At 43.9% G+C, this 26669-nt stretch overlaps 1 protein-coding gene across 2 annotated transcripts in view; it reads left to right on the forward strand.

Annotated features, from left to right (window-relative positions):
* LOC148020956 (uncharacterized) overlaps nt 1-26179 on the forward strand; it is a 132125-nt gene extending 105946 nt beyond the window's left edge. Inside the window, exons 4-5 of one of the 2 annotated variants that reach the window (XM_087699480.1) lie at nt 25593-25667; nt 25754-26178. In XM_087699480.1, the coding sequence (XP_087555606.1) occupies nt 25593-25667; nt 25754-25820 (142 nt within the window). In that variant the 3' untranslated portion in view covers nt 25821-26178. Of the gene's footprint in view, nt 1-25592; nt 25668-25753 lie in introns of both variants that reach the window. The other variant, XM_087699481.1, reaches the window with a different exon arrangement.
* The last annotated feature ends 490 nt before the right edge of the window (nt 26180-26669 follow it).

The raw sequence follows: 26669 nt of genomic DNA on the forward strand, positions 1-26669 counted from the left end.
TGGAACTTCTTGGTTCTTCTTCCTCGCCTTCTAGCCAGGTTACGCATGCCCGCTCGGTCTTCTATCATCTGGTCCGCCAGCAGGTTCCAGTTGATATGCAAGCCACGTTGGAGACGGATATTTGCGAGGAAGAGGTTATGGACGTCTTGTTGCACCTGCCGACGGATAAAAGTCCTGGCTGGGATGGTCTCACTAATGAATTCTTTTAGACCTCGGCCACGCAGTTTGTGAAGCCATTGGTGGCCATGTTTTAGCAGGTGTGGGAAACGGGGGTCATGCCCTCCTCATGGAAAGAAGGCCTTATCAAACTAATTCCAAAGGTCCCTTCACCGTCAAAGTTGTAACACTGGAGACCAATCTCTTTGATGGGCTCCATGTATAAAATCTACTCCAAAGTGCTGGCGAATCGGCTTCACAAGCACCTTCCAGCTATTGTGCATCCTCTCCAATATGGTTTCATTAAGGGCCGCAACATTCTCCATAATATCTTAAATGTGCAAATGGCTATTGACTATGCGCGGCACTCCGGTCAGGAAGTGGTATTGATTCAATTGGATTTGGAAAAGGCGTTTGATTATGTGGACTGGTCTTTCATTGCAGACCTCATGTCGGCTATGGGCTTTGGTACCCGAATGTCCCGATTGATCTACACCATTAGTGCTGAGGCTTCCTCCAGAGTTATGCTTAATGGTGGGGTTACAGAGCCATTTGTCCTTGCACGCTCGGTCAGACAGGGTTGTTCTTTGAGCCCTCTCTTCTTTGCCCTGGCGACTCACCCGGTCCTTTCAATGTTATCCTCCATGGCAGCCTCTGCTCAGCTGGCCAGGCTGTCTCTTCCGTTGGGTCAACACTTCGTTAGCCAATCTTTGGCTGATGACACCTTTATGATTTTGCAGGCGGACAGGGACAACATTTGAAGGGCATTAGATGTTTGGACACTCTTTGGTCAGGCCCCTGGGCTTCGCATCAATGCCCTTAAGTCAGCCATTCTCAGTTGTACGGAGACTGATTTACAGTCCCTAGGCTGGCAAGGCCAGGTGGTTTCCCGTGGCTCCATTGTCAGGCATCTTGGATACCCATTGGGGGTGGATGTACGGCCAAAAGACCCGCTGGAGTGGATTTCACAAAAACTGGCGGCGAAGTTTCTGTATTGGAAGTCGCAAGCGTGGCCATTCCAGGTCCGCCTCAAAGTGGCCCAGACAATCATGCTACCAATGCTAACGTATTTCCTGCCTTTGTTGCCATGGACGCCTACTACTTTGAAGGCCCTCACTCATCCCATCCGTTTCATGCTGTGGAAGAAGGATTCACTGCAGGCCGGCATTTCGTGGATTTCATGGTCACATGCATGTACCCCTAAGCGCATGGGTGGTGGAGCTATTTTGGATGCACACACTCATATGTTAGCTCTCCGTTGGTCCCTTTTCCGTGCCATGTGTGTGGATCATCACCCATGGACCATCATAGCCCGTTATTTTCTTGAGGACAGCGGGCTCCGCCATAGCAACACACGGCTTCGGGCCTCCTGGTGGCATGTCCTTAATGCTGACTCTCGTGTTTCTAGTCCCTCTTCCTCTTTGTTACTGCACTTGGTCAGCTCTTGGAAAGTGGTGCTCCAAAAGGCCCGTTGGCACCCAGTAGGGGACCGCTTGCAGACTAACTCCTTTCAGCTGGAATTGTTGACAGTATCGAGACTCCTTTCATGGGAAGATAAACATCAGCTCAGACCAAGATTTAATCGCATGGCCCGTTTAGGTGTGACGTCGGTTGCGGATGCTACCCTTGCCACTCGCAATGTCCTCGTATCGTTTCGGACTGCTCGGCGACTCTTCAAGATCCCGCGTGGATATCGTGATTTATGGGAGCAGCTTTCGTCGGAGCTTCAGGGTAGGCAACCCTTTCCTGCCTTGGCTGTGGATCGCCCTTGGCAGGACTGGGACCTTGCAAGCCGCCTGAGTCTGGAAAAGGCCTCTACTAATCAGGTGTATCATCTTCTTGTTCAAGATCACCAATGGCTGGGAGAGAAAGCTAATACTGTTTGGGGACTGCGGAAATCGCTGTCATGGTGGCAGAAAACGCTGATGGAGGGCTGGCTAAATAAGACACCTTTCAAATGCAAGGTTTTTCTTTGGCGGGTCATGATTGGTGGTCTTCCTCTGGCCTCGGCCCTTGCCAAGCGTCGCATCTCGAATGGCAATTGTTTCTTCTGTACCACACCGGCGGAATCGGTCCGACATCATTTTCTCTCTTGCCCGCTCGCCAAGAATATCTGGTCACTCTTGTCGCACATTTGGCGCACGGTGGTGGGGTCCTCGCTAACTCCTTTCGACTGGGTTTTTGTGCGCCCGAAGTATCCCGCACCGCCACAGTTGCATGAGAAGATCTTATTTCACTTTTTCAGATATTGGGGATGCTGGCACATTTGGACCACGCGCAATGCTTTTCTCTTTGATTCGGCCTCTAATGTACCGCGACATATTGCCAGGCTTAAAGGGCTCTTGCATTGGCAGCTAGATCTCATCCGACACTCTGACTTGCTCCCTCGGGAGGATTTGCATCGGTGGCATATGGCAATTGTCTCTGGGTCGTTGCCATGAATGGTGTAACCTTTTCAGTGCATTACTACGGGGCTTTCCCACACGTTGGCCTAGGGCCCTCGTGTATCTTGTAATCAGAAAAAAGAGAAAGAGAAAGAAAGAGAAAACCTCTTCACATGATGGCTTTGTGTCATCATGTATCTTGTAATCTAGTAATCTTGTATTTTTTTGGTAATTAATACAATTACCTTTTACGAAGAGAGAGAGAGAGAGAGAGAGAGAGAGAGAGAGAGAGAGAGAGAGAGAGAGAGAGAGAGAGAGAGAGAGAGAGAGAGAGAGAGAGAGAGAGAGAGAGAGAGAGAGAGAGAGAGAGAGAGAGAGAGAGAGAGAGAGAGAGAGAGAGAGAGAGAGAGAGAGAGAGAGAGAGAGAGAGAGAGAGAGAGAGAGAGAGAGAGAGAGAGAGAGAGAGAGAGAGAGAGAGAGAGAGAGAGAGAGAGAGAGAGAGAGAGAGAGAGAGAGAGAGAGAGAGAGAGAGAGAGAGAGAGATGCGTCGTCTGCAATGTCGCCATCGCCTGCTGCCCCGTCGTCAGCGCCTGATCGTAGTCGTTTGCATCCGCCGTCTGGCCGTCGCCCACAGGCTCGTCGCGTGCGGCTGAGTCCCCCACCCTGCTGCCTGTAGGCCCATCGACTGCGTCCCTCGCCCTGCTATCGCCTGCCTGAGCTGCGGGCTCTGCACCTGCGTTTTGCCCGTTCGCCCTCTGTGTTAGGGTTTCTGCTGGTGAGGCCCCTGCCCTGCGCCCTCGACTATCCCACTCTGCCGTCGTCTGCCAGCCCTGTGTTCCACCCTTAGGCCCCTGCACTGTTAGGGTTGCGCCCTGCCACACGCGTTCTTGGGACAGGCCACGACTGAGGTTGACAGGTAAAGCTCAGGTTTCATCGGCTGTGCTTGTGGAATCCGCCCTTGGACAACGCCGCTGTACAGAAAGGAAGAGAGAGAGAGAGAGAGAGAGAGAGAGAGAGAGAGAGAGAGAGAGAGAGAGAGAGAGAGAGAGAGAGAGAGAGAGAGAGAGAGAGAGAGAGCGAGCGAGAAGACAGCAGTATGGCTGGCCTGGATATGGATTTTCTCGACTGGACGGTGGCAGCCCTTGGCCCTGATTCCGATGCAGAGGAGCCAGAGGATATGGTGCCATGCACGGAGGAGCTGCCTCCGGGTTCTGAACTGCCGGGTGCTGAATTGCCGCCTGTTGCCAAACGCTCCAAGCATACTTCTGATGAGCCAATGGGTCCTGAGGAGCGTTCCTATGCGCAAGTGGCCTCTGATCCTGTGGATTCGCAGGAAATTGACTGGGAGCATTTGCTAGACTTTGCCAATACTCTGCTTGGCAATTATGTCTAGCATAATAATGAATCTTTTTCTGAAGCGGAAACGGATGATGTGCTGGAAGCCACGGTGGAACCCAAATCAGTCTTGCGATCCTTCTCGGTATTTTATGATCGTGCAGTTATACTTTTCTTCACTGGCAGGATCCCAGTGCTGTCGTATATTCGCCAGTGGATGCACCATTTATTGCAAGGGGAGTGTGTTGAGGAGATCTTCCTTGGACCTCGCGGCTTTTATGAGGTGCTGTTGAAATCGGAAACGCATCGCGCTGAGCTCCTGTCCAAGTTGCCACTATTCTTTGATCGCCGCTTGGTCCATGTTGTACCATGGCGCCCCATGGCCGACTTCCAGCGTCTGCTTCAACGAGAATGCCCGGTGTGGGTGGAAGTGGAAAATTGTCCGGCGGTCTATTGGCCAATGTTGAAGGATGCGATGGCGGTTGTGGGAACAGTGCTGGTTCCCCCAAGCCTCAGGGCAATGAACCGCAACCGTCTATGCATGTTATGGGACACGGCCAGGAAAAGGCCCGCGTGGCTTCGCCTCAATTGTTCAGGCATGCATCCTTTGCATTTTCACTTGAAATGGGGCAACTTTGCGGGACACTACTTTTCATGTGGTAAATTGGGGCATTTCATGGCTGAATGCCCTGAGAGGCAACCGTCTTCGGAGGATGCGCAGGTTGTGCTGCCCAAGGATGACATGGTGCTTGATGCCCCGCCCCAGGAAGCCCTTCAGTCACCTCATGTCATGGATAAAGGCAAACAACAGGTCCTGGGTTTGGATTCCCGTCGCACTGACTGGATTGAGGCACGTCCCAGAAAAGGTAAAAAGTTGGATGCAGGCCTGGCGGATCTTGGGCCTACTGCTTCCCAGGATTCCGTGCGCACGTATACGCGCAGAAAAGAAATGGTCACTTCACAGCAGGCTGCGCGTACTACGGCCCCGTCTGCCCCCCGTAATCAGTCTCCAAGGAAAGTCTATACTGACGGCCCCAAAGGCCCTCCTGCTAAGCTGGCGTTTGATACCAAAGGTAATGTGATTACACCCTGGGATCGGCGTTATCCCCCGCCCCACTCCCAAGGCAGTGGATTTCCCTTCTACCTCTAAAGCAGGTCGTCAGAATTTGTTTGTAGTACTGGCTGATTTTCTGGATGAGGGCGTCCTGGATGCTCTCGCGGAAAAGGTGAAATCGAGGCAACAGGCACCTCGTTCCTGACTTCCTTTTTTGAAGATATATGAAGATAGCCACGTGGAATGTGCGAGGCATTTGCTCTCGCCATAAGCAACATGCCATGTGGACCGTCTTGCATGAGAACCAGTGGGATGTATTGTGTGCAGTTGAGCACAAAAGTCACGGTGAAGCAGGAAAAGTTGTGGATTGTCATGGATTCCGTCTGTTTTATGCAGGCACCCATGCTACGCACTATTCAGACGTGCTGATGATTGTCCATGAGAAATATCAGCCTGTCCTTATTAAAAATGATGTGCAGGGCCGCTTTTTGGTTATCGAAGTCTTATTTGAAGGAGAGATTTTATGGTTATTGGGCCTCTATGCTCCGAATGATCCCGCATCCTGACGGGATCTTTGGTTCACTTTGCAGGCCTCCATGTCCCTTGGCCGAAGGGGGTTTTTGATGGGAGATTTCAATATGTGTGTTCACTCTTCTCAGTCCACTTCAGGGCATTTGGTCATGGATGCGCCGGAAAGCCGGGTGTGGAATTCCTTTGCTTTGCACGTACTTAAGCAGGATCTTTGGTCGTGGCTTCACCCTTCTTTTTCAGGGTTTACTTTTCATTCCGCATAATATGCAACTACTTGGTCGCGGCTGGACAGAATGTATATCATGCAGGGGGACGATTTTCTTCCCGAGATGCTGGAAATGAAGGTCTTGCAGAAGTATGCGTTGTCGGATCATTTCCCCCTCCAGCTGGAGATGCGGGCACAATCTATTGCACCTTTTATGCAGTTGCTGGATAGGCTCCCTTTACGTTTCAACTCCTCTTATTTGAAGCATTCAATTTTTCAGGGCTATATGCAGCAATTGATTGAGGGGTTCTTATTGGACTTCGCCTCTGAGGGCTTGCCTTCATTTGCATGCTTGCTCTCTAATGTACAGCGGGTTGCTCGGCAGTATGGGATCCATCATGCCTCGCTTTGTCGCCGTCGTCGATTTGCAGCAGAGGAGTTACTGGCTTTGGTCCGTTCCTTGCTCCTAGATTCCCCAGATGATGATTTTCTGCTGTCATTGGAGAGGCGTTTGGCCCATCTTCTTCAAGTATTTCAGTTGAAATCTTATCAGCAGGCCAAGCTGCATAACTTGACTGACACATTGCAAGATAGTGCCTGCCAGTCTCATAAGTTCTTTCGCGCCTTGCATGTGTCTCCGGCTCGCGACAATATGACCAGACTCCAGGATTCGGAGGGTCGCATGGTCACTAATCCGCAGACCATTGTCAATATGTGCAGAAATTATTTTATGGAACTTCTTGGTTCTTCTCCCTTGCCTTCTAGCTAGGTTACGCATGCCCGCTCGGTCTTCTATCATCTGGTCCGCCAGCAGGTTCCATTGGATATGCAAGCCACTTTGGAGGCGGATATTTGCAAGGAGGAGGTTATGGATGTGTTGTTGCACTTGCCGACGGATAAAAGTCCTGGCTGGGATGGTCTCACTAATGAATTCTTTCAGAGCTCGGCATGCAGTTGGTGAAGCCATTGGTGGTCATGTTTCAGCAGGTTTGGGAAACAGGGGTCATGCCCTCCTCATGGAAAGAAGGCCTTATCAAACTGATTCCAAAGGTCCCTTCGCCGCCAAAGCTGCAACACTGGAGACCAATCTCTTTGATGGGCTCCATGTATAAAATCTACTCCAAAGTGCTGGCGAATCGGCTTCACAAGCACCTTCCCGCTATTGTGCATCCTCTCCAATATGGTTTCATTAAGGGCCGCAACATTCTGCATAATATCTTAAATGTGCAAATGGCTATTGACTATGCGCGACACTCCGGTCAGGAAGTGGTATTGATTCAATTGGACTTTGGAAAAGGTGTTTGATTATGTGGACTGGTCTTTCATTGCAGATCTCATGTCTGCTATGGGCTTTGGTACTCGGATGTCCCGATTGATCTACACCATTAGTGCTGCGGCTTCATCCAGAGTTATGCTCAATGGTGGGGTTACAGAGCCCTTTGTCCTTGCACGCTCAGTCAGACAGGGTTGTCCTTTGAGTCCTCTCTTCTTTGCCCTGGCGACTCACCCGGTCCTTTCAATGTTATCCTCCATGGCAGATTCTGCTCAGCTGGCAGGGTTGTCTCTTCCTTTGGGCCAGCACTTCATTAGCCAATCTTTGGCTGATGACACCTTTATGATTTTGCAGGCGGACAGGGACAACATTCGCATGGCATTAGATGTTTGGACGCTTTTTGGTCAGGCCTCTGGGCTTCGCATCAATTCCCTTAAGTCAGCCATTCTCAGTTGCAGGGAGCCTGATTTACAGTCATTAGGCTGGCAAGGCCAGGTGGTTTCCCGTGGCTCTATTGTCAGGCATCTTGGATACCCATTGGGGGTGGATGTATGGCCAAAGGACCTGCTGGAGTGGATTTCACAAAAACTGGCGGCGAAGTTTATGTATTGGAAGTCGCAAGCGTGGCCCTTCCATCTCTGCCTCAAAGTGGCTCAGTCAATTATGCTCCCAATGCTTACGTATTTCTTGCCATTGTTACCATGGATGCCTACTACTTTGAAGGCTCTCACTCATCCCATCCGTTTCATGCTATGGAAGAAGGATTCCCTGCAGGCAGGCATTTCATGGATTTCATGGTTACATACATGTACCCTTAAGCGCATGGGTGGTGGAGCTCTTTTGGATGCAAGAAATCATATGCTAGCTCTCCGTTGGTCCCTTTTTCGTGCCATGTGTGTGGATCATCACCCGTGGACCATCATAGCCCGTTATTTTCTTGAGGACAGCGGGCTCCGCCATGGTAACACCTGGCTTCGGGCCTCCTGGTGGCATGTCCTTAATGCTGACTCCCGTTTTTCCAATCCCTCTTCCGCTTTGTTACTGCACTTGGTCGGCTCTTGGAAAGTGGTGCTCCAAAAGGCCCGTTGGCACCCGGTAGGGGACCGCTTGCAGACTAACTCCTTTCAGCTGGAATTGTTGGCAGTATCGCGACTACTTTCATGGGAAGATAAACATCAGCTCAGGCTGAGATTTAACCGCATGGCCCGTTTAGGTGTGACGTCGGTTGCGGATGCTACCCTTGCCACTCGCAATGTCCTTGTATCGTTTCCGATTGCTAGACGACTTTTCAAGATCCCGTGCGGATACCTTGATTTATGGGGAAAGCTTTCGTCGGAGCTTTAGGGTAGGCAACCCTTTCCTGCCATGGCTGTGGATCGCCCTTGGCAGGACTGGGACCTTGCAGGCCGGTTGAGTCTGGAAAAGGCCTCTACTAATCAGGTGTATCATCTTCTCATTCAGGATCACCAATGGCTGGGTGACAAAGCTAATACTGTTTGGGGACTGCGGAAATCGCTGACATGGTGGCAGACAACGCTGATTGAGGGCTGGCTGAATAAGGCACCTTTCAAATGCAAGGTCTTTCTTTGGCGGGTAATGATTGGTGGTCTTCCTCTTGCCTCGGCCCTTGCCAAGCGTCGCATCTCGAATGGCAATTGTTTCTTCTGTACCACAACGGCGGAATCGGCCCGACATCGTTTTCTTTCTTGCCCGCTCGCCAAGAATATCTGGTCACTCTTGTCGCACATTTGGCGCACTGTGGTGGGGTCCTCACTAACTCCTTTCGACTGGGTTTTTGTGCACCCGAAGTATCCCACACCGCCACAGTTGCATATGAAGATCTTATTTCACTTTTTCAGATTCTGGGGATGCTGGCACATTTGGACCACGCGCAATGCTTTTCTCTTTGATTCGGCCTCTAATGTACCGCGCCATATTGCCAGGCTTAAAGGCCTCTTGCATTGGCAGCTACATCTCATCCGACACTCCGACTTGCTCCCTCGGGAGGATTTGCTTCCTTGGCATATGGCCATTGCCTCTGAGTCGTTGCCATGATTGGTGTAACTTTTTTAGTGCATTACTACGGGGATTTCCCACACGTTGGCCTGGGGCCCTCGTGCCTCTTGTAATCAGAAAGAGAGAGAGAGAGAGCGAGAGAACTTCTTCACCTGATGGCTTAGTGTCATCAACTATCTTGTAATCAAGTAATCTTGTATTTTTTCGTAATTAATACAATTACCTTTTACGAAAAAAAAGAAATAAATTTTCTTTGATTTGTGAATTTGTATATGGGATAAGATGGGAATAGAGTTTCCTTTCATTCCCATATCAAAAGATATATTTTTACCTATAAAAGTGAATCGATTTCAGTCAACAATTAAATCTAGTCTTCTATGCTAGGGTATTCCTAGTACAATATTACAATGACCAAGATCTCCCATGAGAAACTCTCATGATCTACATAATCTCTTATTTGAATTTGTAGTTTCCTAAAAATGATAGTAAGTTGAGACTGCATTCCTTGAAAAGCAGTTCCTGACATTTCTGGTTTTCCAAATCTCTCCTTTGGTAGATGTAGAGCTTCAATAATCCAAGGATGGATATAATGATATGTAGCCCTTGTATCAGAATGAATTAGAATAGGATAATTAGCAATCTTACCCCAAGCCATAAGAAGCTTCCTTTTCTTTGATGGGGTTTTGTCCCATTGAAAGGATTTCTTAGATACAACATTTGCTTGAGGTGTCTTTTGGGGCTGGTTTTCCTTGTTTGCCTTGTTAGGACATTGATCAGCCATATGTCATTTTTCTCCACAATAGAAACATCACCCTTCTCTTGCATGTTCTCTTCTTTTTGGATGGGAAAGATGGTGTATCTCCATCCTTATGCTTTGCTTCTTGTTTATTTGACTTCTTTTGGTCAAACATCTTGGTCTTCTTCTTTTGTGGTTTCTCTTTGGAGTCTTTACCAAGCATCCATGGTGTATGTAGTCCTTTAGCTTCTAGGGTTGTATCTTAGGTTGCATCCAAAGTATTAGGCTTTGCCATCTTGATAGCTTGCCATACCATTGGATGTAATCCATGGATAAACTTTCTCATCTTCGTATTGGAAGCAACTTCATTAAGAGATATAAATTCAAGAGAAACAACCACAAACCTGTTGATATATGTCTCAACATTGTCTCCTTGACTTTGCTTTAGCTCATCCCATTCTTGTTACACATCGGCTTCAAAGGATGAAGACATAAACTTCTTGTTGAACATCTGCTTAAACTCTTTCCAAGACTTGGGTTCCCTTCCCTCTTGAACAACTTTGAGCCACCAATTTAAAGCAACCATTCTTCAAATGCATTTTAACCATCCCAATCTTGATTTTTTTTTAATAATCTTCACAACCAAAAGTACCATCAAATTGTGTAGTAAATGACACATCTTTTTGAGAATCTCTCTTACCATAAAAACAAGAAACTTGACGCTCATCTCTCTAGGCTTGAAGTCTTGTTTAGCATCGTTTTACTTTGATAAATGTATCTTTGGAGATTTAACCACCATGGAAATAGCCGGCTCTTTGACTTTTTTTTTTTTTTTTCATGGAGGGATTCTTGGGACAAGAGGAGGTAGCTTGTGTTTGATGAGACTCTGGGTGGATTCTTAAATGATAGGTGATGTGTTACCTTTTATAGAATTAGTTGCATCAATAACATTGACACCTTTCGTGCTAAGATAGGCCTTTGTAGAGCGGTAATACCATTTGTCTCAAGAGCCTTCTCGGTAAGGAAATCTTCAAAGACCTTTGCTTAATTTCCCTTGCAGCCACTTACATGGAGAGATCTTCATAAGATATTTTTGCATTTTCTTCTCTAGCTGGCTGCCTAGTAGTCACCTTGATAGTAGCTGTCGTCTTGGAGAGATTTCACCATATCCTTCATCTTTGACAGCTCCTGAGGACTGTGTTTTACTCGCTCTACAAGTGATTGTCCTTTCCTTCACCCTTCACCCTTCAGCATTTACCTTTAATATCCTATTATCAAAGGATTGTGTTTGGCTCCCTTCACTATGTAGATTCCCTACGGTGTTGCCACTCGATTTAGATAGAATAGTGTAGTTATCTTCAATGTTTCGGCTTTGCTGTATCAACTTGATTCACTTAGAATGATTCAATGATTCATCATTCATCATCATTTTGTTCTGTGTTTTTTGAGTTTCTCTTTTCTCTTAGTGTTTGCCTTATACACATTGTGTTTCCCCAAACAAACCCTATTGTCTCTCTGGTTTGCTTTCATAGTAGTTATATTTTGACATGGGGAAGACTATGAGAATGACAATACTTTGAACTTAACCAACTTGATCAATTGCCACTATGAAAATTAGAAGATAGAGAGAGTGAGGGAGAAAGCAAAGAGTCAACACCATGTTGAGAGGGAAACCGGCCCCTCTCTCTTTATAGGAATTTATTGAAACACACCACGGGCACCAAGTGCTTGAACCATATACAAAGTGCCGATTTGTTGCAAATTCGAAAATCAGGGTTTTGAAACCCTAATTTTTGTATACTTCGGGCAATAAGCTGATTTTCTTCTTTAATGCTTGGACTAGATCAAGTTAAGTAGTAAGTGCTTCTTGGATTGATAGACATTTATGGTAGCTATTACCTTGTCTATACCGTGTCACCCAATCCTTGCACTTCCATAGATTCTATTTATAGAGGATGTTTAATTTCCCCTCCTTATTGTCACTAAGAGCCACCCTTTAAATAGGGCTTTCTAAAAGAAGATATCCATTTGCTTTGTAGTCTTGGTAGGTTCTTGGGCAGCTGACATGCACCCATTGGTTGATGCTTTGGTTGGAACTTGGTTTGGGGTGGGACTTGTTAGTTGCCAGAAGAGGGTGGAGACATGACTCACACTCCATCTTGGGCCTAAGAGGGGGATTTGAGCTAATAATATTAGGATTTGTATTCAATCATAATTGTGGTGCATTAATCCCTAATTTAGTGTCCTTAAACAGCCCTAAAAAAGCAATTGGTGCAAAGTCATTTTAAAAAATGCTTTATTTTTTATAGTAGGGCAAACACACCCCCAATCTTCCATAAATTGGAGCCTTGTGTTTGTGCATCCATCATACCTAATCATTATCACTCTTAGCTATTAGCCAGCAGCCTCTCCCCCTCACATTGCTGCCCACCCCGCTTTTGGAGGACATCACCAGGAAATGGAGGACCTTATAGTGACTGCTGCCACACACATCCAGAAGCTGTCCAGCCTGCCACCACCTTTTTTGGAGGCTGTCTACAGCAGGTGACATCAGTTTTCAGCTGGCAACTTCATCTTGAGCATTGTGCTGCTGCATGACATCAGTTCTCAGCTGGCCCTGCTGTTTGTGATCTTGTCCAGCCTATCGCTTGCACACCAGCTACTATGCTATGCATATCCTGAGGTCTACATCAGCAGCTGACACCTTTTTTTGTTGCCTTTTTGCTCCAGACTGGCCGCCCTGCAGTCTTCTTGATTGCTGCCCTCAGTCAGAGTATTACATCATCTTTACATCAGCCACATCTGCGTTTTTTGACTGCTGAACATCCGTACATTGATAGATTTCAGGCTGCTACTGCCATTTCGGGGATCCATTCAAGTATGAGACATTCCAACACCTACTCCTCCAACCACCTTTGCCCCGATCTCAGAGACACAGAGGTTGGATGCTCACTGATTGTATCATCTTCATATTCGTTATTCATTCATTAGCATTCAACATCCTACACATCATGTTCTACGTGTTGTCACACACTTTTGCGTTTCTGCGTTTGCCTAGTCTCATACTTGGGGTGCTTGTCCCTCTTATGATTTTTTTGAGTGTAAGTATATGGCTTAGTATGGTTGCATACACTATGCCTAATAAAAGGTGTGACAAATGCCTCCCAACAAGGATTTCCCACACGGATTCCACTCGTGAACATCAATTTCCACTTTTACTTCGCATTAGGTATTATCCATTGTTGTAGCCATTTTGTTGTGATTCGTAAATTGTGAATGCTAATTTCTAAATGAGTAGGTGAAATGCGTGATTTTGTTTTAGGCTTTTTAGACTTTTGGCTCTATGATCTAGGTGGAATGAAGATTTTCATTTAATAGATCTATTTCTTCCTCTCAAATTATTAAAATATTGTGACTGTAATTTTAATAAATAACATTTGTCGAAATCTCGAAATGCAAAACTAGACAAAACATTTCTGGTAACTATGCACACTCTTAATCGTTGGGTGGAGTAGAGGGACCTTGTTCACATCTAGTGAGGAATTGTTGGAGAGGCCCTAGCAAGAGCAAGAAATCTCTATTTAAGGATGCAAAATCATGCAGTCCTTCAAGCCACATGGGCTAATTTCCAATACCATGCCTCTGCCTTCTTGGGGTTAAAGAAGGCCATTGGTGAGCAAGGATTTTTAATCATGGACCTTGGATGAAAGAGACTAGATTATTAGTGTTAGGGATGTAGTAGAAGCTATACAAATAAGGCCAATATTCAAGCATTGTAGGAGAGATTGTTAGTAGTCATGTGTGGTCATCTCCTACCCATGAGTTTGAGTTTGCAGATGAGGACATTAGGAGCTCTAACATTGTCTTTGCCTGTCATTTTATGTGTTTTAGACACTTTAGATAGACCGCACATTAGTGCATTTCTTTTTGTGCACTTTTGGCTATTTTTCAGGGGTTTGACCACATTTAGGATTTTCCTTCTTTTTTGCCTATATATAGGTAGCTTACCCTCCCACTTTCATTATCCATCATTGATCCTTGGTGGTCAGCGAGCATTCCTCATTCTCTCATCCCCCTGCTTCCGTTTGGCGCCCACACTGACTCGTGGAGCTGCGTGTTGGGGCTGATTGTTGCAGCCTTGTACCTGTAGCCATTGTAGTCACATTATTCCTTCTCTCTCTTGCTTTCTCTCTTTGTCTTCTCTCCATGTTTAGTTTTCTCTTTGTTGGGGCTGACTTTTGCAGCCTTGTACCTTCAGCCATTGGAGTCACATTGTTCCTTCTCTCTCCTACTTTCTCTCTTTGTCTCCTTATCCATGTTCAGTTTTCTCTTTTTGTTGTGCACTCTCACATGGTATTAGAGCCATGCATGGGAGCTGGAGATCTTGAAGAAGAGCATGCTGTCTGTGACAAAGCTAGCTGGGTGCCATCCACACATGTTGCAGTCCTTGCGTTCGACATCCAACAGTGCAAGGCTGCTTGTTTCCAGCCCCTAGCAGGCTGCGTTTGGCATCAACATTTTACGTTTTGCATGAGGGCGCTTCTTCCCAGGCTTGGCAGCCATTATTCAGTGCTGGGTGGCATTACATTAGCTTGGGCGGCTTGTTAACAGGCAGCCAGATTTGCATATTCAGCAGTGCAATCACTCTTCATTCGTGGGTGGCATCAACAAAGCCTGGGTGGCTTGTTTTCAAGCAAGTGCACTATTGCCACATCTGCATTTTGATCCTACAAGGCAGTCTCTAGCCTAGGTGGTCCATTTCTCAGTTGAGTGGTTTGTTTTCTATGCTGGCCAGTCATTATTCAGACTAGGTGGACATATTACAGACCTGGATGGTCTATTTCAAGCCTTGGTGGCAGCTTCTTGGCTAGACAAGCCGGCAACTTTGTTGTGTTTTACACAAGACAGGTTCTTTTCAATTGGGTGACGTCATATTTTGTTTGGGCGGCCTCCATAGCAGGCCAAAGTCAGGGAAGATTTGTGTTTACTATAGGGGCTCGCTTTCGGGGCACTCTTGGTCCTTAACTAGTCCCTAGATTGGCTCTGTTTACAGGTTGAAGATCCGTTTTCCTTTGCATTTATTGCTCCCTTTATCTACCCTTGCATTGTGTGTACCTTGGCACTAGATACTCCCCGTCTACCTTGCCTCATTTAGTTTTCTTTTATATCGTGTCCTGAGGGACCTCAATTATTCCGAGAACATTGCTTATTGGTCGCCTTTATTCCAATGGCAACGTCTTTTATTTTCTTGTAGCAACTCTTAGAAAAATGACAAAGAGACCAAAGAGATAGTATGTCACGGGGACGTAGGCATTAATTAATTAATTAATGCGGGTCTAAGGGTCAATAAATGCTCAAGGATACTTGGAAGACAAATTGGCCTAGTTAATTTAATTATTGGTGGGTGAAATTGATTTTCTGAGCACTAGAATAATTATTAAATTCATTTTTAAAATTAATTTACTAAGATGAAAATGTTGAAAAATGGGATTAGAAGGCTATCACTTGGCAAAACTTGCCCATGCAAGTGAGTAAAACGTTTTTAGGGGTTGGTGGAAGTCTTTTCCAGCCATTGTGAGAGAGGAGGAGACTGTTAGAGAGCAAGGAGAGGTCGCTGATGTGATTTGCAGCCACCAAGGATCAGTCCTACAGTATGTGAGAGCAATTTTGAGCCCTACAGGAGCAGGTGACAGCAGCCCAAGGTCCTTCTGGTCTAGATGACAACATATAGGCTGGGACAACAATTTATTTGGTGGTTCTAAGCTATAGGTGATAGCTTCCATGGATGTTTGAGCAGGAAAACAATAAAGTTTCAATGTTTCTCATGATGAAACTCTGAAATTTCTCTCTCTATAGTATTCTCTCTCATCCCCCAACCATCTCTTAAGTTATCCTAGCATTGTCTAGTAATTTGAGCCAATCAGAGGAAGAGATTTTAGTCAATCTTTACTGTAAACCCTAATTTACAGCAATAGAAATTAGGGTTTGAAAGCCACCTTGGCATGCATGCTGAGAATTGAGGCTCTAGGATTTGAATTCTAATAGTTGAAATCGAGGAATTTCAAGAAGATTCAAGAGGCCCTCAGCCAATATAAGATTTGGGGCTGAATTTGTCTTTCAAGGAGCAGGGTGAAGGCTAATCTCCAAGCAAACCAAGGGGAAAATTGGTTTGGAGGCTTGCTGGTTAGTTTTGATAGCAAGAGGCACTTGGATTAGCAAAGGAGATAATAGGATCTCAGTTGTACTCCTTCCATTTGCTATATAAGATAAAGAAATATCGCAAGGGGCACTAGTTTTGAGGCAAATAGGGTGTCCAATGTTTGAGATTTAAGTGGTGGTATTTTCAGCTTATGTAAATTTTATGCTAGCTGTAATTAGTGCTTAATCAGGTTATTTATCACCCTATTCATGAGGAAGGCATGTTTCAAGGTTTCAACGTTAGGATATACCATCAATTCCCTCAAATTGGTGGGCCCAAGGTAGTTGATTAAAGGTCAAAAGCTTTGCTCTAGTGCTGAAATTGTATTTAGTTGAGCATTATAGCAATAATGTCTTCAGATAGTGAGATGGGATCAAGCAAGGATGTTGTCTCTCAATCTGAACATTCACAAAGTGTTGGGGAAAATGCAATGCCTGATGTTAGACTTTTATGCTAGCTGTAATTAGTACTTAATCAGATTATTTATCACCCTATTCATGAGGAAGACATGTTTCAAGGTTTCAACGTTAGGATATGCTATCAATTTCCTCAAATTGGTGGGCCCAAGGTAGTTGATTAAAGGTCAGAAGCTTTGCTCTAGTGCTGAAATCGTATTTAGTTGAGCATTATAGCAATAACGTCTTCAAATAGTGAGATGGAATCAAGCAAGGATGTTGCCTCTCAATTTGAACATTCACAAAGTGTTGGGGAAAATACAATGCCTGATGTTAGACTTTTATGCTAGCTGTAATTATTGCTTAATCAGATTATTTATCACCCTATTCATGAGGAAGGCATGTTTCAAGGTTTCAACGTTAGGATATACCATCAATTCCCTCAAATTGGTGGGCCCAAGGTAGTTGATTAAAGGTCAGAAGCTTTGCCCTAGTGCTGAAATCGTATTTAGTTGAGCATTATAGCAATAATGTCTTCAGATAGTGAGATGGGATCAAGCAAGGGTGCTGTCTCTCAATCTGAACATTCACCAAGTGTTGGGAAAAATGCAATGCCTGATGTTAGACAAGGTGCACAACATGGACAACAATCTAATAATGTTGGTTTAGATCAAAATGTGGGTCCTTCTAGGCCTTCAGAAGCTGATGACTAGCAAGAGCAAGAGGAATTTGATGACCATTTAAAGATCAACTGATGACAGTAGCTAAAATGTTTGTGTAATTGGCAAATTATCCTTAGTTCATACACTTTTTAAATCCCTTAAAGGAGGGTAGTAAATGCAAGAAGAGAAAATTATCTTCAAGAGGTTTGGAACAATAAGATGCACTGAAGGAAGAGCCAATGTAGCAACATGATGTTCCAAATGTGGATAGTGGACATAAGCTAATGATGCTAGTGGGGCAATTTATGTATATGCAAGGCCAATTCGGAAGTGCAAATCCAATGCTTTTTGGACAATAGGACATGCACGTAATGATGGGGCAGCCAAGGTACTCTAATGGTGGCACTAGTTTCCATATGCTATGGTGGGCTTGGGACCACATATGGGGATGTGTGGCACAACTCCTTACGGTATGTAGCAACCAACACGTGGTGTGCAAGGCCCAATGTATCCCGGTATGGTTGGTAATATGCATAACCCTATGAATAACAATGTTTGCATGATGCTAGGAGTGGTAAATTTGGCAATGCATATATATAGCCCATTGTGTTTGCGACTCATGGTATTAATGTTGGTCATGCAAATGCTCCGTATAGTATTGGTCATGAGAAAAAATGCAGCTAGTAATGCATGCAATGTATGGAAAAATGTATCTTGGTATGGCTAGTAGTATGCAAATTCCCATGTACAATCACATTGTAATAGTTCAAAGTATTCAAACAAGAAAGTTTCCTAATACATGTGGTGCTCCTAGCATGTCAGGTACATGAGGGGCTACTCAACTGGGTGCAATGTTGCATATTAGTTAAGTTGAAATTACAACAATGTGAAAGTATAAAGCATTGCAATGCTTAAGCAGAAGAAATGCCTGTAACTTAGTGGAGGTTTGAGGTAAAGTTTCAATATGCTTCTTGGTGAAGCTTCAGCATTGTTTTACCAATAGATGCAAAATGGATAGAAGAGGATGACTTGGCAAACCATTCTCAGTTGTTGCAGCTTTATAGATGCCTTTCAGTTAGAGGTGACTTTAGTTAAGCGGGCTTAGTCATGTTCAATAGAGCAGGGATCCGGAGTATCACTTGATGCTCAAGGGAGAGGTGGCACTTCCACTCCTCTAGTCGCGGATAGATCTCGCATGTAGTAGATCTCGAATGTATTCAACATCCATCCAAGGTATTGTGCTGACAATATGTCTGCCACGAGGTCACTACTCATCAATGTACTAGTCACAGTGAGATATATGCAGATGAGTATGAGTTTCGCATTAGTTTATATGTTTGTATATGTACTAGGCACTGAAACTATATGTTTGCATTAGTTTATGATCAATTTGGCATGAGTTTTTACCTCGGTTTTGGGACAAAAATTCTAATCAGTTTCTGCTTAGCTTTTGGTCAGTTTGAGAACCGTTTATGATCACTTTTGGGATCAGTTTTGCATTAGTTAATGATTAGTTTTTGCATTGGTTACTGATCAGTTTTTGCAATCTGTTTGGGATCACATTTGCAGTAGTTTGTGATTAGTTCTCAAATCAACAAGTGGTCAGTTCATGATTAGTTTGTGCTCGGTTTTCAATGGTTTATAGTTGGTTCCATGGACAACAACATGTTAGTAAATGCCATTCACAATTTCAGCCATGGTTTATGCTGAGAATATGCTTTACTATGGGCGTGAAGTTAGAACAATTGAGAAACATGAGTTATGGATGCATCCGATGGGTTTCTAGCAATAGTTTTGGAGTGTATTTTAGATTTATAATATATTTATGCTGGTTGGAAATTTTTAGCAGGGTTTGGGGGATATGGCATGGTTGGATAACAGTGATCAATGTTGTGACTGTAATGCCTTACGGAAATTCTAGTGTCAATACGCTTTTCCTTTTGCACAATGCAATGCAATCGAGGACAATTGCAAGGTTTTCAAGGGGGAGGGGGTTTGTTATCACGGGGACGTGAAATTTTAAGATACTTAAATCTTGTCGATAGCATTTGATTATGATATTAATCAAATCTGCAAGGTTGTTTAGCACATGTGATGTAGAGGGCAATTATTTCATGGTAACAAGCCAAGGACCACGCGGATATAGTGGGTGTTAAAGGCAAAAGTTGTAATAAGTTATGTTTGATAGGTACTAGGTGGTACCCGGTGTTAGATTTTGGCCTAAACAAATTTATTGGCCACTAATGTCAGTGGTGATATTAGAGACTAGGTATTAATTAATAAATTAATGCTGGTCTAAGGATTAATAACTACTTAAGGATACTTGGAAGATAAATTGGTTTAGTCAATGTAATTATTGGTTGGTGAAATTGATTTTTTGAGCTCTAAAATAATTATTAAAGTAATTTTTAAAATTAATTAATATTCTAAGAATTAATTTAATAAGTTGAAAATGTTGAAAAATGGGATTAGAAGGCTACCACTTGGCAAAGCTTACCCATGCAAGTGGGAAAAACGTTTTTAGGGGTTGGTGGAAGTCTTTTCTAGCCATTGTGAGAGAGAAGGAGACTGTTAGAGAGTGAGGAGAGTTTGCTGATGTGATTTGCAGCCACCAAGGATCAGTCCTATAGTATGTGAGAGCAATTTTGAGCCCTCCAAGAGCAGCTGATAGCAGCCCAAAGTCCTTCTGGTGTAAATGACAGCCTATAGAATGGGAGAATAATTTGTTTGGTGGTTTCAAACTATAGGTGAGAGCTTCCATGGCTGTTTGAGTAGGGCAAGAATACTTTTTCAATGTTTATCGTGATGAAACTCTGAAATTTCTCTCTATAGTATTCTCTCTTATCCCCGAGCCATCTCTTAAGTTATCTCAGCATTTTCCAGTAGTTTGAGCCTTCAGAGGAAGAGATTTCAGTCAATCTCAGCTGTAAACCCTAATTTATAGCAAAAATTAAGGTTTGACAATGACCTTGGGATGCATGCTAAGAATTAAGGGCCTAGGACTTGAATTCTAGTAGCTGAAATTGAGGAATTTCAGGAAGATTCAAGAGGTCACTAGCCAATATTTGATTTGGCATTGAATTTGTCTTTCAAGGAGCAGGATGAAGGCTAATCCCCAAAGCAAACCAAGGGGCAAATTGATTTGGAGGCTCGTTGGTTAGATTTGACAGCAAGAGGCACTTGGATTAGCAAAGGAGATCAGAGGATCTCAATTTACTCCTTCCATTTGTAATATGAGAGAAAGAAATACGGCAAGGGGTGCAAGTTTTAGGGCCAATAGGGTGTCCAATGTCCAAGAAATAGTGGTTGCATTTTCAGTTTACATGAATTTTATGCTTGGTGTAATTAGTTCTTAATCAAGATATTTATCACTTTATTTATGAGGAAGGTTGGTTTCACAACAGGGTTTGCAGAAAGTAACACAGGGTGTATGTGACAAACACTAAGAGAGAAGAGAAACTCAGAAACACAAGAACATAGTGATGATACATTGAATCATGCTATGAGAAGAAAAGCTAATATAGTGGAGCCGAAGTTCTGAAGATAACTATACTGTCCTGTCTTAATCATGCAGCAGCATGTGTGGGAATCTGCATAGTGAAGGAAGTGAAATGCAGTCCTCTCGGTAGTGGGCTATTGAAGTAATCACTGGAAGGTGAAGGACAACTATTGAGGGAGTAAACCGCAATCCTTTGATTGCGTCGAAGATGATGAAGAGGATCACTAGCTGTCGAGGGAGCAAACCGTAGGTCTCAAACACCGACGAGTGAGCAAGAATGCAAAACGCAAATGCGTTTTCCTAGAATGCTAAAAATGCAAATTGTAGAAAGTTGACGCATACATAGGAAAGATTGCCGGATGGCAGATGATACTTCATGATGGCAAACACAAACAATAGAGACCTTTGTGCAAAATGCAAGGTAGATGCAGTCATTAGCAGATAGAGATTGATGCCAGGTGGAGGAAACCCTAAATGCAAGCAGATTGTAGCCGCTTGGTGGAGAAGAGAAGTTGCCAGCTGTGTAGAATTGACACCAAGTGGAGGGATGTTATTGCCAGTAGAGGGACTAGTGAGAGAAGGAAAGAGTGTCTGGTGATGAAGGAAGATGAGAATGAATGAAGTGGCTGCCTATTTATAGGCATAAGCTATCTAGGGTGGCATATCATTGTGTGGGCACCCACTGAAAAAGTGGCCAAAATGTAGACACCAACCCTTTTTGGGACTGTCAATACGAAACACTAAATGACGTGTGTAAACTGACGAAGTGGTTTCTCAACAAGTACTTCATTGAAGGACATCTATGGCCAATGTGTATACTACGGAGGATCGTGTGGTTCGGGATCATTCAGATCAACCACCGTTTATTACTCTTTCTTGCTATATTTTTCTAGGGCTTCTAGTCCCCAATTGGCATTGATGGCATCTCCTCAGCAAGTGCCAGTTTTGCCCCCTCTCTCTCTGTATCCGACAAGCTGGATGGGACGAACTACCCTCTATGGTCGTGTTGCATGGAGTGTCTCCTCCATGATTGTGACCTTTGGGATTTTGTTATAGTCCTTATATCCCGATCACTGTGGATCCTCATGATGGTGTGGCAATGGATTCGGTAGCTTTATGGAATGGGTTGAATGCTAGAGTCTGCTCTTCTTTCCTTTTGAGTTGTATAGATTGTGTGCTCATGCATGTTTGATATCTTTGCACCATTGTAGAGATTTGGAGAAGATTGGTATCTCTTTGTTGCATCTAGATATTTGGGCATTGATTATCTCTTGAGTTGAACCTATGACAACTTTCTTGCAGATTCCTTTACGATGAGGGATTACATCCACAGGCTGGAGGAGATTAGGACAAGCTTTCATTCCTTGGTATGGATAGTTCTTCGGACGACCTCACTGTGACACTTCTCTCACATCTTCCATCATCGACTTATAATGTGTTTTACACCAGTCTTCTCACTTCTTGTAGCCGGGAGACTCTCACTTGGGAGGAGCTAGTCCCATTGGTGCTTGAGCAGGATGTTCATCACAGTGAGATAGTTTCTTGCAGAGCTCATGCACATGGCCGTGCTTATGCAGTTTAATCTATAGGTACAAGACAAGCCAAGCAGAAGAAAGGAAAGAGGAAGAAATTAGAGTCATCTTTGGACCCTGGGGGGAAGTGTAGAGGATATTCCATGTGTTCTCATTGTGGGAAGATCTCGCATGCGTCGGATAAGTGCTGGAGGATATGCCGTCACCTTTGTCGGAGAGCAAAGGGTGGATCTAGATTGGAGCCTTCGTTTACCTCTACTTTGTTATCCGCTATTTCCACCAAGTGTTTCTACACGTTTATCAAGGTGGGGAGTCTTCTTTGAGCAGTCTTGGCTCATTGCTAGTGGTACATGGAGTCCAATGACTCCTAGAGGTGATTTATTATAGGTTCTTCGTTTGTTAGAGGGTATTGTCATTGTTGGTGACATTTCTTCGGTGCCTATTAGTGGTGTTGGCACCTTGCCTCTGTTGTCTGACTGTCGATTGAGCTCTGTTTCTGAGGCCCTCCATGTTCCTGACTTCGGCTTTCCATTTCTCTCAGTTCATGGCCTTCTTAGACTCGGGACTCGCGTTGTCTTCACCAAGCTGGCCATCTTTGTTGAGGATTCTTGTACAAGAGCCACTTTTGTGATTTGTTGGCTAGAGAGGGGACTATCTATGCTTCATTTCCTTCCATTGTGTAGGGCTCTCCAAGGCATCTTTCTATAGCTGCACCTGTTCCAGATTGTGCACCCTTTATCCCATAGGTTCCATCCCATCCCCCCACCATCTCCTCTAGTGGTTCTCTTGTACGCCCCATTCCTTTTAAATGGGGACAATATTGGTGATGTGGCTGTGGATTTCCTGGCCCTTTGTGTTTCAAAGGGGGACTTCTTGGATCATGAGGAGTTTCTTACGGGTTTCTAGTCTCCTTTGGGTCTTTCTTTTATGCGGCTACCCCTTTTCTTCGTCATCAAGCCACCATTTCTTGTTCTTGGTGTTTCTATGTAGCTTATGGTGCCTTCAATAGCTCCTTGCTATTGTCTCATAGTTGGGTTTGAGGCCTAGCTCACCCATCCTGGACTGGAGTTTTTAGGAGCGATCTATTCGAGGCCTCTCCATTTCCTTTGCCCTTTGGTGGCCTTCTATTTGATCTGAGTTTTATATGGCAAGGGGGTCTTGCTCCTTGGCTGGCTATCTTTATCGACGGACTTCATTGGCATTGGCACTCTTCCTACCACCCTCTGCTCCGCATCTCCTTTGGCCTTCTGCTACATATAGGATCCGAGAGGGGGTGTTAGCAATCATGTGTGCCATGTGTGGTCATCTCCTACTAGTGAGCCTCACGAGTCAAACGAGGATATTAGGAGCTCTGATATTATCTTTATTTGTCATTTTATGTGTTTTAGACACTTTAGATGGAGGGCACATTAGTGCATTTCTTTTTGTGCACTTTTGGCTATTTTTTAGGGGTTTGACCACATTTAGGCTTTTCCCTCTTTTTTGCCTATATATAGGCAGGCTGCCCTCCTACTTTCATTATCTATCATTGATCCTCAGTGATCAGCCAGCCTTCCTCATTCTCTCATCCCCCTGCTACTGTTTGGTGCCCACATTGACCCGTAGAGTTGGTTGTTGGGGCTGACTGTTGCAGCCTTGTATCTTCAGCCATTGTAATCACATTGTTCCTTCTCTCTCTTGCTTTCTCTCTTTGTCTCCTCTTTGTGTTCACTTTCCTCTTTTCGTTGTGCACTCTCGCAAAGACCATTTTTAAGATAGGTAGAACCCCTTATTCTGAGTGTGTGAGGCATAGAAGAAAGCAAGTTTGGCAGCATATTCCCAAGTGCATCCTCAAAGAGTTGCATGTCAGCTGTTTGTGACATGTTATCTTACTTTGTTCTGATTCTGTAGAGCCTACTACTGCATTTTCTGTTCAGAAGTTTGCTGCACCTTTGTTTTGTTCTTTCATGTGTAGCCTGTGGTGGAATAGCTCATCTTCATCAGCAACTTGTGGCAGCACCTGCTTCTGTTTGCCACTTGCCCTAGCAAAGAATTGCACTTTTGTAGTTGTCAACTGCGTCCTGACTCCTCCTATGGAGCAGCCCAATTGTCAGAATTTTTCTACCAGATGATTTGTTTGGGAGGTATGTGTCATCTAGCAAGGCAGCTGTCTCTAGCACTCAAGCCTTCTTTCAGATGTGTATCTCCTCAGCTGTGTTTTCAGCTCCAGAGAGAGCAGTAGCTTTGCTGTCGTCATCAGATTTGCTCTTTGATACTTCATGCTTTGCATTTTAACTTTTGCATCCCTTGAAATGCCTGCGTCTTGAATAGTACCATATTTTGGGACATCATGGATAAGAGTTCTTCAACAACATATCTTCATCATTTTCCTCTATGACTTCCTATTTATGAGCAGCTTATTCCCTCGACTACCTCTTCATGCACCTGCTATCTCTATTCAATTTACTCCCATAGATTTCTGAGATAGAGTTTGCATTTTGCGAGACAACTTAATAGTAAGATGTTTTCCTTAAAATTGAACTGGATATTGGATGCAAGGAGAAACATCTGGAAAGGAAGATTGATCATAGGAATGAGGTTTTCCAGAGAGGAAGGCTGCACATACGGACATCAAGCAGATGATTCTTTGTTCGTTAGGGTTGCAAAGCAAGGAAATTCGAATGGCTGTTCAAACAGCCCTTGTATCATTAGAAATTTGCTTGTATCTTTGATGTGTGTACAGTTTTAGTCCTAAACAGGAATAGTTTTATACTTTTACCTCAGGAAAGTTTCTTTCTGAGGTGTTTGTGAAGATATCCCTGTCGTCTTTGAAAAGAAAAAGCAAGTGAAGAAGGAACTCCCTAGATGAGTTTTTCACTCAAAATATAATACTGAAGAAGGAAAATGCTTCGCGTGTGATGAGAAAGAGCATATACTGTGGGATCAGAAAGAGCACATAGCTTCACCATGTCTAAAAAAGTGAAGGAGGCACTTTATAACAATGCATGGTCATTGGTGTCTTGCATGATAGAACTTTTGTTCAAGGATGGGATGGATAACTTGAATACCCATGTGTGGCAAGATAGACCCAACTCCCTCTCACCCCTACTACATAGAAGGGCATTCAAAGGACAAAGGAGGAAAAGGACGGGTTTCCTTACACGATTGAAGCTTTTCTTGCAGATTCCTTACCAACTGGGCTGTCGCCAGAAATTTTGCATTGATTTGGGCCCTTACAAAATAATCGTGAGATGCTTATAGAATTCTTAGACAAAGGATTTGTGAGGCAGTTACTTTAGTCCACGAGAAAGATCATATCTCATGGATGACTCTTTAAGATGTGTATAGACGACATGTATACTTAAGGTTTTCTCAGAATAGTTTCACTTGGGCTTGCCTGCTTGGTTAGGTAGATTGATCAGTCTGGCCAAGTAGTTGCAGAGAAACTGCATTAATCAGTCTGTCCAAGTTGTTGGGATCAAAAGTCTAGTATCACTGTTAGATTTGGCAAGTTCTTATGCCTTGCAATAATAATGACACCTACCTAGATAGTTTACTATTTAGTATCACGTAGATAGGTTGACTACCTGGTATTGCAATTTAAAAATTGCATTTCTGAGAGCGTTTTTGGTGCAGGCCTCAGTGTTTTGAGGAGACTTATTTCGAACATCTGACGCATCTCATTGACACTACGAGTGATGAAGTGCAAAGGTAGCAAGGAGGGATAAAAACCATATGCATAAACTGGGCTAAATTTGTTCAGTTCGCCTGATACTTCCATTGTTTGCTGTTTGCAGGGAGGGAGTGGAAAAGTTGAGAGCACGCCTTGCAAACCCATTGCTGAAAAATCCTCCCCCATACTAGCCAATACCATTTGTTTTGAGAATTGTGAATATAATTTTCCTTTCTTGGGGAAAAATCATTTTTCCTAATTTGTAATGTATGGTATTTGTGGGAGTCTTTTTATGAGAAATAAGTTGTGGACTGGCCATGGAAACAACCTTCACAGTCAAAAGCCTAAACCTTGAGAACTTGCATGCCTTCCCCAAAATTAGTGGATGTCAAAAGCATCAGAACTCTCGATTGAATCAAATCTATAGACAACGTAAAAAAATCGCCCTCATATACATGTAGATGCCAAACTTGTCAAAATGTGCATACCTAGGCTGTTTGATAAATGGAAATCTTTGTCACTTGATTCCCTTATTCATTGTTTTTATTTGGCATAGCAATTTTCATGGGTTATTTATTTTCATTGTCATAGAGTTGTTATTTTGTGGAATTGTTCCATTGCACTAACGAATAAGTTATGTGAGACCCAAATTTAACTATGTCCCAATTAAGTTCTTTTTCAATCATTTTGAGGTTTCAAACCTCAATTGTTACAATTGAACTTTCAAGTTGAGCTTTCTCTTTTAGATGAATATGAGTTTAAATTAATTACAAGATGGGTGAGGATCCTCACAAAACAAATGAACATATCAATGGATACAATTGAGCTCTCTTTTAGACAAATACAAGCTCAATTTTTAGTTGCAAGATGTTTGAGTATCTTAACAAAACAAATGAAAGTTTTGAGCTATGGATACAACAAATATATGCTATAATTAATGTTAACCCCAAGTCGAGATGGCGAAAAATGGTGGAAAATGAAGGAAAAAGCGGAAAAAGTGTGGAAGAAGAGCAAAGACACGCAGGCGATCTCTAGAAGCT

The sequence above is a fragment of the Lygodium microphyllum genome, chromosome 18 (genome assembly GCF_053477565.2).
Source record: "Lygodium microphyllum isolate KBCC chromosome 18, Lygodium_microphyllum_v1.1.10, whole genome shotgun sequence".
Classification (NCBI taxonomy): domain Eukaryota; kingdom Viridiplantae; phylum Streptophyta; class Polypodiopsida; order Schizaeales; family Lygodiaceae; genus Lygodium; species Lygodium microphyllum.